The sequence below is a fragment of the Notothenia rossii genome (assembly GCF_949606895.1).
Source record: "Notothenia rossii genome assembly, chromosome: 6".
Classification (NCBI taxonomy): Eukaryota; Metazoa; Chordata; class Actinopteri; order Perciformes; family Nototheniidae; genus Notothenia; species Notothenia rossii.
The window spans coordinates 71527287-71545396 of record NC_136909.1 but is presented as its reverse complement, the minus strand read 5'-3'; the positions used below and the strand labels follow the sequence as shown (position 1 = coordinate 71545396).

General features: G+C 40.4%; 1 protein-coding gene across 4 annotated transcripts in view; it reads right to left on the bottom strand.

The window, feature by feature from the left end:
- Window positions 1–18110, bottom strand: part of eys (eyes shut homolog) — a 170797-nt gene that overhangs the window by 99165 nt on the left and 53522 nt on the right. For all 4 annotated transcript variants that reach the window (XM_079690636.1, XM_079690638.1, XM_079690637.1 and 1 more), the window contains 4 exons: window positions 8296–8493; window positions 6391–6512; window positions 3069–3190; window positions 2007–2266 (listed from right to left, as the gene is read on the bottom strand). In XM_079690636.1, coding sequence (XP_079546762.1) covers window positions 2007–2266; window positions 3069–3190; window positions 6391–6512; window positions 8296–8493 — 702 coding nt within the window. The remainder of the gene's footprint in view (window positions 1–2006; window positions 2267–3068; window positions 3191–6390; window positions 6513–8295; window positions 8494–18110) is intronic.

Sequence of the window (18110 nt, the reverse complement as noted above, 5' to 3'; positions counted from 1 at the left end):
ATGTTCCATTTTATGTAATGTTAAAACAAACCCCCATCTCCCTAATTAAGTTCATTTTCATACCCTGCATCTCTACCACATACCATACAAATAAGCACAGCTAAAAGCCATGGGCAAAATGGCTAATTGGAGAGGATTTCATTACAAGTTAACCTTGATAATGTTTACTGTGTGTGGTGTCCATCCAGAATGCGTGGGATGAGATTTGCTTATAGCAGTAAATCTGGCAGACAGATTTTAATTTAATTAGGCCTGGGAGTAATGTAAGACCTACACAATTTCCTTGACAAATATCCTACACTGAATGGCAAATAACAAGTCTGTAAAATTGCTGCACTTGGATCAAGCCACACATAGTATAACAGCTCTGCGTTTGTGGCGTAGTAGCTATGTAGGATGGATTTATGGTGAATAATAATGGGGAGCAGTGAGTCACAATACTTGTGTGAAGTGAAGACGACCAAGCCCACGCAAAGCTCTTGGTGTAATGTATGCAGCCAGCACCTAATTCCCTATTCCTCTCTAAGGAAGCCTTCTGAATTTACCCCAGTCACTCTATTTATATCTGGCAACATCTTTTCATCTCTGCGCTGATAGAGCCATTAGGTACAGCACAGCCATAGCATCTTCACCTGCACACTGCCAGTATGAATGTTAAAAGACTTAACCATTTATCAATCCTAAGCTATCACAAAGAAAACGAATACGACCTCATTATTTCAACGAGATGGTGGTCATTTCTTATGGCTCCATTGCTAATAGAATGGATGCATAAAGGAACCTGATTATACGAAAACATCGGAATTAGGACAAACGTTTAGCTTCAAAGCATTTACACTGTGTTCCCTTTTCAATATCAATACTCAGTGTGTGTGTGTGTGTGTGTGTGTGTGTGTGTGTGTGTGTGTGTGTGTGTGTGTGTGTGTGTGTGTGTGTGTGTGTGTGTGTGTGGGTGTGTGTGTGTGTGTGTGTGTGTGTGTGTGTGTGTGTGTGTGTGTGTGTGTGTGTGTGTGTGTGTGTGTGTGTGTGTGATGGGGGGGAGTTACTAGGCACATCCCACAACAAAAGCTATAACATCTTTATTTTAAATATGTTCATACTTGGCATAAGAATAGACAGTGGAGAAGTTAATTTAGCTTCAAGAGTGGAACATTGTATTTATATTGTTTCCTTTTACGAGATAATTTGACCTTGTATTAAGTGCTGACGGTAAGTGAACATTATGCTTATCTGATTTTAGAAAATAGGCTATGTAAAATCATTTAATTGAACAAAAACTGATGTTATATTTTATTTAGTTTATGGGTCTTAGCCTGGAACAGCAAGTGTTTCTATAAATATAAATAATGGTCATATGTAGCTGCAGTTTGTAATACAAACACACTAAGGATACAGTACAGTATGTAGCAGCTGATTCATCACGGACTGTAAGGGAGAACAACGCAGCCACCACTGGTTTTAGCTAATGTTGGTCATCAGGGGGAATCAAACCCAGATATAGCAACAGGCAATACAAAGAGTAACAAAGAAAAGGATCCCCATGGCTCTGTTTTTCAGACTTTGAGAAAAGATCTGAAAAAAATCCAGGCAATGAAACTCCAATTTTTTGGAAAGCAAATTGTGATCATTACGATTATCACCCGGTGTACGGTTTTAGGCCATGACTTCTTAAACCAGCACAAAAGTGAAATCTACATTTGATGTGACTCATGCAAAAAAAAATGTCTTTGTTAAAATAATAACATTTTTGAAAAATTCATACAGTTCAGGGAGGAGATACAAATGGTGCATGCTTCGCTATGACAGGTTTTTCTTTACATCTTGTTACCTGAACCCTTTGATCTATGATGTAAATGTTTTGTTCGTTTTTTATACGAGTACAGTACTTCACTGTGCAGGTTGTCTACAATCAGTACCCTATTGAACAAAATGGTGCAGTTACTTTGGAAATGTGGACTGGAAAAACCTCCCCACTATTATGAGTCTGTGGCGGTATGTTCACTCACCAGCTGGGCATCTGCAGGAGGCTGTTCCATTGGAGCGTGTCAGGCAGGTGGAGTTGTGCAGGCAGGGATTGTGAAGGGGGTCACAGGGGTCATAGGGATGGTTGCACAAGGGGCCGCTGAAGAAGGGGGGACAGGTGCAGGAAAACTCCCCAGGTACATCTGACTCCTGACACTGAGCTCCATTTAGACAGGGCCCAGAATCACACTCATCCACATCCTCTGCACAGTCCACACCTGTCCAGCCCAGAGAGCACAGACACCTTGGATACACCGGAGAGGAGATAGAGTATTGTAGAGGTCATTTTGGCATAAATAAAACTGAATCCTAAATAAATAAACAACTTATATTGTGTTCTTTTAGGGGTTGTGGTTGTCAATGAAAATAGCAGCTGTACTGTAAGGTTATGCACAACTACCACAGTAATTCAAACGATCCCCTAGATACATTTTCCTGCATGCAAAGAAGTACACAGTGGTGCAGTCCATGTATTGGCACAGCACTCCTGGATCTTTTGTGAGACGGTGCAGGGAATTTAAAGGTTAATTGAACTACTGGTCGTAGCAGCTTTTAATTCTGGACAACTGAATGTAGGACACAGGAGGTTAGAGCACTGAGCGGGGATTAAATGGAAATGTGCTAGACAGAGACAGAGATGGGGACAGAGAAGCAGAGATTTCTGAAGTATCTGCTCTCAAGGCAGGTGAATATTCCACTTGGTGGCAGTGAGTACCCGAGCTCTACCAACCACTCCACCTCACATTCCTTTTCACCCTCCAACTTTTCCACCTGAAGCAGTTTTACGTCTCCCCTGCGAGAAGAGGGCATTAGCTGAAGCAGATACACCAGCTTTTTCCTCCAATGAGTCACAGATCCCCTGAAACCCTTTCATGCTGTGAGCCATTGATTGACTCATTTGTTTTACCTGCCATCTGCAATTCATTATCTCCGCTGCCAGTGGAAGGACATATTGCTATCTCTGAACGCCTTCTTTTTCTCTGCATTTCTTAAGTGACTGATGAACCTCGGGAGGACAGCGCCCTCGGGCCGGCTTGCACACCTACTTGTAGTTGTTAAGGAGGTCTGTGCAGGTGGCGTTGTTTTTGCATGGCTGCGATAAACATTCATCAATTTCTCGTTGGCAGAACTCCCCCTCCCAGCCTGAGTGACACACACACTCGTAACTCTGCAACACACAAAAAAGGAAACAGCATTATATTGAAATATAGTGACACCTTACATAGGCACTTGCCTTGGTGTCATAAAGTAAGCCGTTAAAAGTCTATTACTGTCATTATAATAGCAAAGCACACTATTAAAATATAACTGTATTGTATATACATATGGAAGCTGGTAATTAAGTTGCTGTGGATCAGTCGCAGGGCAATCTGAGAACTCTTAGGAAACACTTTAATATTTTTGTAAACAAACAGTGCTTTGCTATATACTCAATTTGCTCTAAAACATTGCAGAATAAAACCTCCTTCTTACAAAGAAAATCTTTCCTGTGGAATGATGTCTGAACTGTGAGTGTCATTCTTGTCTTGAATTATTGCATTATGCCATGCAGATGTATTTCTTCTACCTCCCACCTTCTAGATAATAGGCAGCCTGTTTTTTCCATTCCATTCAAGGCATTCGGAATAAGACTCCATCAAGCATACAATATTACCTCTGCATATTTTGTAAAGGAAGGATTTTATTATATAAGCAAACATGTAATATATATTGTTTGAATTCCTGGTAAATATATTGTTTCTACTATACATTGAGAAAGAGATTTATAGCTCCTACTTCCATTTTCATTTTCTTCTTCCACTCAAAGCAGTTTTTCGACAACTTTTTTTTTTTTCTTCATTGCAATATGCATCACGATGATTAATTATGATACAGTATATTACATTACATGTTAGACCCTTTAATCTTGCCGCTTACGCTTGTCTTGCCCAGGGACAGAACGACATGCTGACTGCAGTGGGGTTTGAACCTGTGCTCCCCTGATCCCAACACCAACGCACTAGTCACACTAGTCACACTAGTCCATTGCGCCACGGCCTCCCATATAAATGGTTTGTGTTACTATTACTTCTAATGCAACTGGTTAAATATAAATTCTGGTCAGGATGAAGGTGGTCATATGCACAACGTTTTTTAGGATTCCTCATTGCCAACATCCTTTGTATGGGGTCTTGGCTGCTGCTGGTTGAATGTATGCTAATCTGTATTTCATACACAGGAGGGGAGCCGTTAAACTTTGTTGGATATCATTTTTACACCGTGGGCCCCATGGTGATGGTGGGTGGGGGGGGGGAATGCCGTCATCTCTTGATAAATTAGATACCTCCAGGAGCCTTCCATTCCTTACCCCTGGCAATAGAGCATCGTCTCATTGTTGCTGCTAAGTCACCTTCAGGGAGCGCGATTCTCCAAAATAAGCTAAAGCTCTGTGGGACATGATGTTCAGAGAGGAATATCTGCACTGTAAACAAGACTATGTTATAGGGTTTATAAGAACTGACCTTATTTAAATAATGGGACAACAAAAAAGTTATAATTGGCAAACAGATAAAAGTTTCACTAAAAAAAATATTGGTTCAAATTGAATTATGACTCATATTGCTCCAAATTCCCTTTTTATGCGGTGTCCTTTTGTCTTTGTCTTTGGAGTATTCAGTTTATCTCAGACAATTACACTGTAATGTTTTAACCAGGAATTTCTGCTAGGGGAATTTTGAAACCTTGTCATAGAACTCCTTGTAGAATAGTTCATAACATGAAGAGGGAAAATAAGCATTTGCCCTTCAGTTATCCTCACTACAGTAACCCTTTTTTTATGGGAACACAAGAGAATGCTAGTCTGCTTCTGGTATCGCTGTGAATACTTAATAGAAATACGTTTTTTTATGACATAATTACCCATGCCAGTATACTTTGTTAAGTAAATGATGGAGAGGACACTGAAAAGCAAAAATACGACACTGTGAAATTGAAACCTCAAAGCGTGGTGAAGCAATACATAATACGGCTTTAATTATCTCCATAGAGTCAAAACCCCAAACTTGCTGTTATTCTTAAACACATCCCATCTTTTTTACATATATTATGCACTAATTTTCAAGAGCATAAACTAATTTTAAATCCACACATTTTGGGTGGACTATGCACCAGAAGTTATTTGTCCTTGTCTAAAGGGAAAAAAAGCTAACCCCAAAGACTTCATCTATGACACATCTGCTTCACTACGGCAATCTGTTAGCAAATAAGCAGCTGTTGGAAAAAGGCCCCTGGTACTCGTTGCACAGTTTGTAAACAGCATGCAGTTCCCAAGGCCTTATTGCAGCTGCAACAGATCAATGTTATTGGCTGGAGAAAAACATTTGAAAAACTACAAAAGTAGAGCTGTGCCTTGCATAAACTAAAATGCTAAATGTTCTCTTCAACCCAAGCATGTGCATCTTTAAAAACAAAAATCATATGATAGAACAAATCATGTTCTATCATATGATGTTTTTTACTTGACATTTGACATATGAGTAACTTCCTGTCTATGCCTACATATGCTAAACATAGCCAGGGAGGACGACCCTTGAAACAAGTAATAAAGAATTTTAGAGGCCCTTTGAACATTTTAAATCACTGAATGGCCAAAGACAAATGATGTTTAATGCATGCTTTTAATATTTGCTTTATGATCTCTAGGAACCTTTTAAATATGCATAATTACTGGGCAAGGATATCCTTTTGCAAATAGACATGCCATACAAAAGATGGTCAATCTAATGCATTTCATGGTAAGAATATATATTATAAACTCTTGTGTTATTTTCTCAAGTTTACTTGGGTAACCTCTAGATCATTTTGGCACTTTAAAAGCTCAGCAACAATGGCTTAATGGCATAATTGGCATGATTTGACTAATAGGAGATAATAATGAGGTACATTTAATAGTCATTATGAGACAGCTCTTGTTTCACCCAGACACCTGACACTTGCTTGCATCGCCTCCTGCTAAACACATTTCGTAAAAAGACCAATAAAGTCTGCCAGATTTGCCTGGAATATATAAACTTGATGGTTGTACAGCTGTAGCAGAGCCTAAAGCCATATTTTAGTGTTTTTAATAATACACCGCTATTCATGTTATTGCAGTTGTTTATATTTTACTGCAGTAGGAATGCTTTCAAACTTTAACTGCATGGCAGTCATCAAAGGTAATAAGCAATGCCTTATGTGGTTCAGGTCTGTCAATATGCAATAATAAATAGCAGGGCTTTGCAATGGGTTACCAACTGTAGTGATTTACAAGACATTGCGCCATTTTAAAGCCTTTTAAATTCCATTTTATCAGGCTATTATAGTGGCAAACAAAAATAAGTGTGTACTTACCAGATGGAGGTCTCTACATATCGAGTCGGAGCTGCACAAACTATTCACGCAGTCATCAATGTCTTGCTCACATCTCAGCCCAGCATAACCAGGATTGCAAAGGCAGTAGAATCCGTCTACAACTGAAACGAGATCAGTAGGACAGTTACAGCACCTTGCATCATAAATCCATTCAATCTACTCTCAGTAGGACATCTCTATACAGGTAAGAGCTGATTGCGTCTACAAAGCAAAACCCACCCTGTGATTTCATTCTTTAATGGATACAACCATTGAATAAACACTGTGTGCTGTATCAGTCAAACCTGATAAATCCAAGTGACAGGTTACCTCCCTCTGCATCAGCCAGTTGGAGTTTGACACACTAACCATCTTTAAATTAACCTCCCAGTAAAAAGCCATTTGGTCTCTGTTTCTGCTTCTCGTTTCCCCTGTCTTTACTTATCCCTCTCTTCCTCAATGAAAGCCTGAAAGCCTTGTCATTTGTTTTCACACTCTCAACACACCGAATGAGCTGAAAAGAAGTGCGATGCCGGCCCATTTAAAGGGCCATTCTTTATTCACATGTTACAAATGCACTAATTTCTTCCATCAGAAGTTAGTATTTCCCACGTCTAATAATCCATTCCTTCCTGTCTTTAATTATTAATGAAGTTAAGGCGGGATGCATCATTCCGTTTCTACTACACAACACTGGTGTACAGGCAGCCAGTGACAGAGGTAATTGCACTTCTTACAGGAGTGAATTTATTACTTCCCCAGTCAGGGTCCCAGGATTCTTCATTATCCCAAAGATTTACCACGTAATCTATGCTGTCACTCTGTCTTGGTGCGTGTAGCTGCTATTACTCTCATTAAATGCTTTAGGTCCTGGGTGGCAGCAGCATTACTCATCGCAACCACTGTGGCTATGCAGTGCTCTCCCTGGTGGCTGTGACTGGCTGGATGTTGCTGAGCAGCGGCCAATAGGTCCGCAAGGCCTGCTTCACTAACCTAAGGTGAACTGGCTGCACTGAAGATTAGTAAAGACAGCTGGCCGAGGTCTACTGTAGCATAGAGAAGGATAGGATACTCTCATACAGCAATCCATTGCCATCATTGTTTTTTTTCCGGCAGAGGCCAGTTGAAACAAAGCAAGATTTGGTTAAATGCCAAAGCTGCTTGAAGGTAATAATACAGCACAAATGTTATACTACTTAGAGAAACCCACTTTGACTCTGCACAACTAATGCAGAGTAATTTTAGAAATCATAAAACAAAATGTATCAAGGACATTTGTGCAGTGCCTATTTTATTTGTGTCCTTCACAATATATGTGAACCTTGTCAACTGAAATACATTACAATTATTGACGAACGCATGATAAATAAGCCTTAATTCAAGAATATTATTTTTGATCAATGAGTTTTTAAACACTTATGCTAGAAATGGAAGACATAGGGGTTACAATTTATCAAGATAGCCACAGGAAGAAAAACAATCTCCTGTCTTTGATTGTATTACTTTTGTCATTTATCATCCATTATTCAAATTACAATGCAGCATTGATGGTTAATAGATTTCCTTCTTCAGATATGTTAAGGAACTAATCAAGCCTACTCCAGCAGGTAATGTCCTAGATCCTCACATCAGATGAAATAACTCCACTCTCATAACACTCTTATTAGCTGCAATGGTGACCTAATTGAAAACGGCCTGTCAGACAGTAAGTGAGCAGAACACAACTTGACAGATTCAATGTGCGTGTGCGTGTGCGTGTGTGTGTGTGTGTGTGTGTGTGTGTGTGTGTGTGTGTGTGTGTGTGTGTGTGTGTGTGTGTGTGTGTGTGTGTGTGTGTGGAAAGACGTGTGCTTCCATCTTGAGTGCCTGTTATTAAGCATGTTAGAAGGATAGGCCATTTCTTACCATCGTAGCAGAAACCGTGAAAGCAGGGGCTGGAGCTGCACTCATCCACATTGATTTCACAGCGGGGGCCAGTGAATCCACGGCGACAGTGACAGCGGAAACCAAGAGGGAAATGGTCCTGATCCAACTCCTCCACACACACTGCACCATTCTCGCACGGATTACTGGCCTCACAGGGTAAGAACTCGCAATTATAACCTGGAGCGAAGCAAAAAAAAACATGTAGGAGAAACCTTTAGCAGACAAGAATCTGTGAAGAAGTGCAATATAAGTGCAATATAAGTGTACTTAAACCCCTTTTGTATGTTTCCATCCATGAAGTGTGGTAGAGTACACGTAGTATCAAAGCCTACTCTTTAAACAGAAGGTTATACAGGAAGCCTTGGTCCAGAAATGTGTAATTAAAAATATATATGTATTGTAAGTCCTGTCTCTTTCCTGTTTTAAAGCTGAACCAAAGAGATAATCAAATGTAACCAAAATATTTGCAATCACAGACTTCCGTCATAGTTATATAGAGAATCAAGCACTTTAGAACTGTTGTGTCAATTTCAGGCGTGGAACACTAGAAATGTAATTGCTTAAGATTTCACAGTACCCAAATAAAAATGAGTTACACATTTGAGCTTGTGACAAAACAATTACAAAACGAATAGTCTCCGTCCTTAGTTCTGGCTGGCAGCGCTGATTTAAATTAACTCATAAAAGCACACCTGTGGCTCTCAGGCGCTCAATTTTATTACTAAAGCACTAACTGAACATTAATATTTGCAATATTAAGATTTCCTGCCACTTTGTTTGAGCAAACTGCTAGAAATGAAAATGCCAGACACCATTATATTCAGATCATGAATAAACACATTGATGAAAAACCCTGTTCTAAAGCACAAATAAGAAATGAAATAGATCATGCTTATACTCACATTGCCTTAACAAAACTTGATGTAACAAAGTTGTTATGTCCTATTTCAAAAATGTATTTCTGCAAAAATGATCAGTTAATGACAACCTCACAGTTCTTTGTAAAGTGGTCATAATTTGACTGTAACAATTTGACCACCAAATTCTAATAATTTCATCCTTTCATTAGTTGATTTTTCCACATTTGTAGAAATATTTATTCAAGCAGCCCAGAGAATGAAACTGAAAGACACAGGAGAAAAGTCCCAACCACTACTTTAGTCTGCACAGAAGCATACAAATTCCTGGTGAAATCAGTTTCTTATTTGTAGAGGAATTGCTAAACCCAAATGGGTTCTACACGCCTTAATCAGAAGCATATTCTGTATAAGGCACATCATTGCTTTTGGCTGAGCCAGCAGGTTGTAATATCCACAGCTGATTAAAGTTTGGTTCTGGCTGTGTCAGCTTGTTACAAAGAAACTTGGTGGTAAAAATGTGGTACTTATACATTTTAAATACCTCTGGCATTATTGAACAACTGGGCGTCAAACAGCAACATGCAATGGACAGTATTTTAAATGATAGTTTCCTAGTAAAACTACTTCATGACCAGTCAAAGTGGCAGCACTATTGACACATCATTCTTACTTAACTGGTCAAAAAAGGTTTTACACCTCCTTGAAGCAATACACAGATTTAATCAAATCACTCTCTGTATTGTGAAATGTTTACTAGACCTGCCAATCTCATTGAGAATCAACAGCCATTCTACAGCTGTTTGCCGCTCTCGGTTCCTTTGAGTCCTGGCAGCTCTCACAAACTCCAGGACTGAAAACAGCAACTATTCCACTGCCAATCCCCTTATTTTAGTATTATCACACTTGTACTGTAATGTGGCAATCTACCATTTGGAGATACAACTAAACTTGGACACAGAGTGGAATTGTGTAGTAAATCAAGGAAGACACAGGTTTCCCATTTGCTTTAGACGCTTGTGATTTGCGTGTGACCGAGGAAGATGAATGAGGTGCTGATTGGGTCTAAGAACAAACTGGCTTTTGATTTTGTAGATGTAGCTCTGGCACAGGCCTGAATAAATCTATGCAGACTGGGACTCAAAACTGAATGATTATTCAAAGTGATTCAATAAGTGCTGCACACATGGTTATTACCATGCATGTCAATTACATACTTTTTCCCAACTTTTCAATTGAGACTCTCTTACTTTCTAATGGTACACGTGTATTGGGTTCTATTAAAGGTTCCCTTCATCTTTGACTATGAAAAGCCACTGCCATGCTTTATACTATTAATGGTGTTACATGGGTAATCAACTGTGCCTCATTTCTGCCATACTTTCTATAGTGCTTTGAATTACAGCTGAAGAATTCCATGTTCATTTTCATGAACACAATCTTCTCCTTAAACTGTCAGCGGTCTTTGAAGTGCCTTTATGTAAATGTCATGTGCCTTTTTCAGGAGTCATTTCCTCCCGGCCACTAAAGCCTAGATTTGTGGAGTGCTGCCCTGACTGTTGTCCTTCCAGGAAGATCTCACAGCCAACGGGCTCATTAGATCTGTCAGAAAAGCGTGTGAGGAATCTGGCTCAGTTAATGTTTTTTCACATTTGGTAATGACAGACCTTTTTGCTCCCATTAAATCACACTATTATAATTGTATCCAGTTAAAGTTCCTCAGACTTTGTGGTCGAGTCTTCAACCCAACATGCACAGTGCAGAGGGGATCTCTAATAATAACAGGCCTTGTTTGTTGTTAGTCATGTTCAGAAAATTGTAGTCATTACCAACACGGGACAAATTGAGCTGTGCCAACAAGTAAACATCATTACAAATCTAGTCACCATTGATCAATTGTTTTTGGAGGTTCAAGTGCAGAAGTATGTTCCAAATCTACTTAACAACTGATGAAATCATAATGTATAAATGTTCAATTATAGTAACATATTCCTATAGAGTGGCGAAGTCACGCCCATCTACTTCCGGTCCATGGGGCCTTATTTCGGAAAAACTATGCATTGAAGTCAATGAAGAGAGAAAACGTATCTTTCGATCCCGTTTGAATTGTGCCATGGATTACACATATGATGTTTGTCAATCTTAAAAAATCATTTCCATGTCAAAAAAGTCGCAGTTTGTCGTAAAACTGTTGAGATATAAGACTATGAAAAATACGCACCTAGAAAGACTACAAGTCCCAGAGTCGCGTAAGTGACGTCATAACTGTTTTCCTCCACTAACGGCCCGTCTACACTACAGGCATCGAAAAATGCTTTCAACGCTTCGCCCATTCACTTGAATGGGGTGACGTAGAAGATTTTTAATCTTCGCCGAACTGCATTGTGGGGAGCATTGCATGGCTTTGCAAGCATCACGAGCATCTATCGGCATCAAAAGTTGAACAATGTTCAACTTTTGAGGCTCGATGCTTGGCATCTGCCAATCAAATCCCGTTTATGCAAATCCCGCCATTGCAAGCGCAGCCAATCAAACCGCGTGCAAGCTGGGAGAGCCAGACCGCAGTTAATTTCCTCATATTCCAAACGAGATATTACGGTAGCAAATCACCCGGTTCTTTACGACCAGAACTATTTACCGGGATACAAACCGGAGGAACCAGGCATGGAGGGAGGTGGCAGAGACAGTGGGTGAAACTGGTAGGTTTTTCGCCTGTTTGGAGAGTTTATATCCAGTTTACTTCGTTGTAACATTGCTATTGTTTTGTATGTCGGGGGCGGGAGATTCATGCGATTGGTTGTTGGTCGCGTTGCTCGCAAAAAATCGCCAAGCTTCAGACACGCCTAGCTTCAAGATTTTTTGATGCCTGTAGTGTAGACGGGCCGTAAGAGATAGCTAAGATCAGCGCCATATAGATAGATTCTATCACACCGGTTTGATCATTCTATAATACACAATGTAAGCCCGGGGGAGAAATGCTAACGCTACATTAGCATCTGCGATCTTTTCTACTTCACGCTATCTGCACAAATGGTTGACATTAAACATTAAAAAGACCAGGCAGTTCAGAGAGAATCGAAGGCAGGCAGGCAGCTTTGCATGACATTCTTCTGGACGTGTTTCATTGTGGTGATAGTGAGGGTAGTCAATCCTTTTGTTGACAAGACAGTAGTGGCGGCCATCTTGGTGACGTGTGTTGTTCTGCTAGACAGGTGTGAGCTTTAGGGGTGGGCGATACCACAAAATCTGGATCCGATCCGATACCAAGTATTTCAGGGCCAGTATCGCCGATACCGATTTTTTTAATGAAAAGCGTCTTATGTACTTTCATATAGGGGAGAGCTGCATGACATGATTTTTGAGCTGAAATCATCATAAATAGACTAAATCTGAATTCATTTTCATGAATAAAGACAGGACAGTTTTTATAGACAAATAAAAGTTTTACTTTTGCAAATTTAAAGTGCAAACATGAAAAATAACAATACAAAGTGGCCAGAGTAGCAAACTGTCTTCTTGCACACATCACAATTCGCTAAATTTGAATTGCCAGTTGTGAAATTGCTCCACACAACGCTCCTATTTCTCTCAGCCATCATGCGCGTGTTTGTGTTGAACTCGCGAGTCGCTGGCTGCTGCTGTCCTGCCCTGCTGGCTGCTGTCAGTCAGCTTGATAATCGGCGTTCAGGCACGGAGCGCGCCTGCTCCTCCTCTCCCGAGCCTCCAGGAGAGGAGGACAGCCGTGGAGAGAGAAGAAAAGAGCATATACTTGTGTTCGTCTGCACATAGTTTTTTGAAGAAATTGACGAGAGGAGACGGGGAAAAAAAGTATAAAAGTATCGATCCTATTGGCTCTAGTATCGATATTTTTAAATGTAACGTAATATCGGAAGTATCGATATTTTGGGATCGATCCGCCCACCCCTAGTGAGCTGAGTCCCACATGGGTTCGGGGTAGCAGTGTTCGGGGGCCGTCTCTTACCAATGACGTCACGCATTGTAAGCATTGTGATCATGGATGTATAATAATAACTGGATACAGAGTGGGAGGCAGGGCCTCATTCATTCCTATGAGAGTTGCTCATTATGATAAAATGGCCCAACTTTTGAGAGAGCAAAACGTCACAGATTACCCGGCATGCCTGAGAAGTACCCGTATGTGCGCTCATAGCGAATGCGCAACTTTAACCAAAATGCTCGTTCACATCAAGCACGTCAATTTGCGTACACGTAACAGCACCGCGCGTTCATGACAGTATGGTAATGGTTTGTTATTATGAGGAATTTGGATATCCAGGGTGATGCACATCGCTGTTTAAGCCAGGAATAGTGTTTGAAAAGTGCTTGAAACATCGGCAAAAGTGTTGTAAATAGGAGGAGAGTTTACCCAGAGAGCTCTGCGCTGCAGATGGATCTTCCACCCAGACTGAAGCCAGAGAACAGGCTGCTTCACAGCACTTTAGAACCCAGGAAAGCAGCTTGGATAATTTAACGAGGCGGCAGTTAGCAGCTAGCGGCTAGCTAGTAATTATGCTCATGTACACATCAATCGTTATGTACTTATATTACGCTGTAACAGGATCTAGTGATATCCAGATATACAGAGCTTCATTTAGCATGAAAGAATGATTGCACTCGATATACAGTATATATATATATATATATATATATATATATATAGTGCAATACGCTTCTTAGTGCAATAAGAAGCTACAGGGACGTTAATCTAACGTCGGTAATATTAACTTTATTTAATACAACATTTACGGTACAAGATTTAATCATAGAGCCCATGTAGTATGATAATGAATTACAGCAAACATGTGAAATATATCCATTATTACAGCTCCGTGGGATGGCAGTAAGACGATATGGGTCCGTTCTTATTGTGCATCCATGGGTAAAGATAAACGCAACTCACATTGGTTTCTCATACAGCATCTCTGCAAACTACGTGTATTCTGAATTTCACTCTCTGCCTTTAACGGCTCGTTGAAGCTCCAATAGCTCCAATAGCTCCAGACCCCACCCTCCCTGTGAGCACAGTGTGCTCTGATTGGTCTGATGAACGTGCCGGGTGGCGCGGTCCTGTGGGTTAGATGCGAGTTCATAATGCAGAGGGAAATAACTCTTAATTTAGTTTAAAAAAAATTATCCAACGATTTACAGACCACTCTTTCCCCATGTAAGTCAATGGAAAAAAGTGTTTCCGGGCCTGGCAACCAAACGGAAGTGTAGTACCGCCGTTTGGCCACCACGAATATTGTCATCTGAGTCCGGCGCACTTCCTGGGGGCTTGATTGTGATTGGCTGTACGGTAATTTACCCAGGGGTGCTCGGGGGCAAATCACAGCTACAGATCATGACAAACTGAATAGAGTTGCGAAGTCCCTCCCCTTCCGGTGGACCTCCATGGGACCTTATATCGGAAAAATAATGTATTGAAGTCAATGGGGAGAGAAAGATTATCTTTCGATCCCGTTTGAATTGTGCCATGAATTACACATATGATGTTCGTCAATTTAAAAGATAATTTTGCAAGTCAAAAAAATTAAAATGTGTCGTAAAACTGTGAAGTTACACATTTCTTTGTGTGAAGCGCTCAATGAACTACAACTCTGGTCTTGCACACGTCACCAACACCAAGATGGCCGTCAAGTTTGTACATTTCACCTCTTTCTTTCAGAATGAGGCGAAAAGTATTAAAAGAGGTGAAAATCACTACAAGTCTGGGCATGTTACATACGAAAAAGGGGAGTTAGTCGGTTCCGTAAGAGCCAGCATGCGGGACCGACTTTACAAGGTTTCGGTGAGTAACACGAGTGTAATGTGTAACGTTAATGTCAGCTAGCTAACATTAGCTAACAAGGTACACTCTCTTGTTTTGTTTTAGTTGAGAACGAGCAAGAGGTACTATTACTGGTATGATAACAACCTGGTACAAAGCACACAGGCATCTTGTTAAAGTAAGTACTGTAAGTACAGTAAGTAAATGTATTTTTAGCTATCTGGAGGGAATACATCAGTTATGACAGCACTTACGCGACTCTGGGATTTGTAGTCTTTCTAGTTGCGTATTTATCAGTATATCAGATTCCTATACTCCTAGGCTGCAGTCGAATAGTCCATTTAGCTTAGGAACCTTCCTAACCGAGTGAAATTACCCGGAAGTCCCTCAGTGGCAGCCATGATAAGTGCCGTTCAAATTCTCTAGAATGATAGGAAAGGAGGTTTCAAACTTCCTTTATAACCTCCTTTAGCTTAGGAACCACTGGACCTCCCTAACCGAAAGGAGAGGAGAAAATGCCGCCCCACAATGCCTTGCAGCCGCAGCATTTGACGTCACACAACAGTCGGCCGTTCACGGACACAAACGATTATGACGGAGAAATGATATCATGAAAGTTACGGTGCTTATTAAGCATTTTAAAACGTACGTGGTAAGTTGCCAAAGTGCTTTTTTTTTTTAACGTTCATCAGTATTATAATCAAAAAGAGAAATATGAACGTTCGTTTTTACTGAAATGATCAAATAAAGTTAACATTTCACTGAGCTGTGTGGGGTTTGTTCAACTTTTAAAAGATGTTTGAATGGTGATATAGGTGTTAAAGACTAACGTTTATAATAAATACATTTGTATTGATTTTAAGATCTTTTCATAGTTCATACAATCATACGTATTGGGATCATTTGTATTAATGTGGACTGGAGGGAGAGGGTGATGAGCATAAGTTTCACTTTTTTATTTCAATTCCAACTTTGGTAATGAAGAATATGTTTCTCTGTTGTTCATAAAGCATAAAGCAATACCAGCAGAGCACGGTGCAGTCTCTAGATGAGTCCGTCGTTCTTATTATACATCCATGTTTTAGGACGCTGTATAGAAAACTGTAGTTTCCATAGTTTCCCCACAGCAGCAGACGCACAAAATGACATCCGCTGGCGCATCATAAACACGTCGGATAGTGAAAGTGCATTCGGATTCTCTAAAGTACCGCAGTCTCTTCTCCTAAATCCTTTTGAATTCTCCTATCCACTATCCCTTAACCCCGTGACGTTTCACTCAGAGGTCAAGGAATAGGAGATCTTAGAACTTAGCTGATTATTAAACTATCCGAACGCAACCCTAGCGTGTGAAAATGTTTGTGCAAAACATGTAAAAAAAAAATGAAAACGGAGCATTGGCTGTACGCCATTGGCTGTACGGCAACTCAAGAGGACCATCATACACGGTCAAATTCCGAACATTTAAACATAGCCTACACTTCATTCTTTACTTTGTCCGTTATTATAGAAGAAGATATTACTTTTTTCTCCGTGATGTTTTTTCCATAGCAACAACTTCAAACAGGAAGTTAACCTAAATTACATTTAAGACACTGCAACGTACGAAAGTAACAAAAACAATGTAAAATGTTTGTGAAAAACGTGTGCAAAACGGAACAGTGGCTGCGATACTAGCTTTGCGGCTAGCGGTTAGCATTTTCAATGGAAATAATGAACATCAGCTGTGTCCCAATTCAGAGTCCGCGGAAGACCCAGCTTGGGTCCTCCGCGGACTGCGAAATGAGATGGTCTACGGAGCATGTCCTTGTACGTCACCGGCAGTTACCCCTACATTTTGCCGCCCCCGTCACCTAGCAACCAGCTGCAGTCACAAGTGCCGGTAATAATTTCTGACACTAGGCAAAATATTTTCAAACTGTTTTCAAACTGTTTTCAAAACTGTTTTCAAAACTGTTCAATATGGAGTCAGATCTAGCTGTACTTATTTTGGTGTTATGTTTAAATTATTTTCCCGAGGTCGCAACAGGCCCCCGTGAAGAGGGCTTCATTCTCCCCGCGCATCTGGATAAATTGCGCAGTCTGCTCCTTGCTCCCTATCAAAACAAAATTGTTGCAGTAAGATTTGTATAACAAAAGCAGTTAAATAAATAAATTAGCTTTATAATGAATCCCAACAATATGAAAACCAAACAGGGTTTAGAAATATTTTCACTTCATATTATTTTATGTATGTAATATAAAGAAGACATCTCCAATTGCCCGTATATTTAAATACACAAATTAAATAGGTCTACTTTTCTTTCATGTCGTTTACTATTTGGGTGAGTACATTTAAAAACGAATCCAGCTGAAACCGTTGTAGCCGTTGATGGGATGTTACAAGCCTTATTTTTTTTTTTAAAACTCATTCGTCACCGTCACCCGTTGCATCCTGGGATATGGTAGACCGCGGAGTGTACATCAGATGTATCCTCTAAATCTGGGGAAAGAAGGCTGCATTTGCGGGCCGCATTCGGAGGAGTCTTGTCTTTTTTTTAAAATTGGGACAGCCTTCGTTTGGCGGAAGTGACGTATGCGGACTCCGAATGCATCCTCAGGAGGATGCGGCCGCTGAATTGGGACACAGCTGATGTTTCAATAAAAACAAGGCCCCACTGATCATCTACTCTCTGAGACGATTCCAGGGATGCCTGACTTGAGTTCCTAGCACCAGGGAAAGTGGACAAAAGTGCCCCAGATCAGCCTCTTAATTTACCCAGGGCCTAGTGCTTAGCTTTGGGCATCAAAAATTCAGGAAACTCCCCTGAGTATTTTATTACATATCTCAACTTTGGAGAGGAGACGGGGGACAAACGACACATCAGCCTGCGGGGAAATTGGTGTGCGTGACGTCATTGGTAAGAGACGGACCCCGAACACATATGGTACCGACACCGGAGATCTAGTTCATTCAGCGTTTCACACAAACAAATGTCTTACTTCACAGTTTTACGACACATTTGTATTTTTTTGACTTGCAAAATTATCTTTTAAATTGACAAACATCATATGTGTAATTCGTGGCACAATTCAAACGGGATCGAAAGATAATCTTTCTCTCTCCATTGACTTAAATAATTTTTCCGAAATAAGGTCCCATGGGGGTCCAC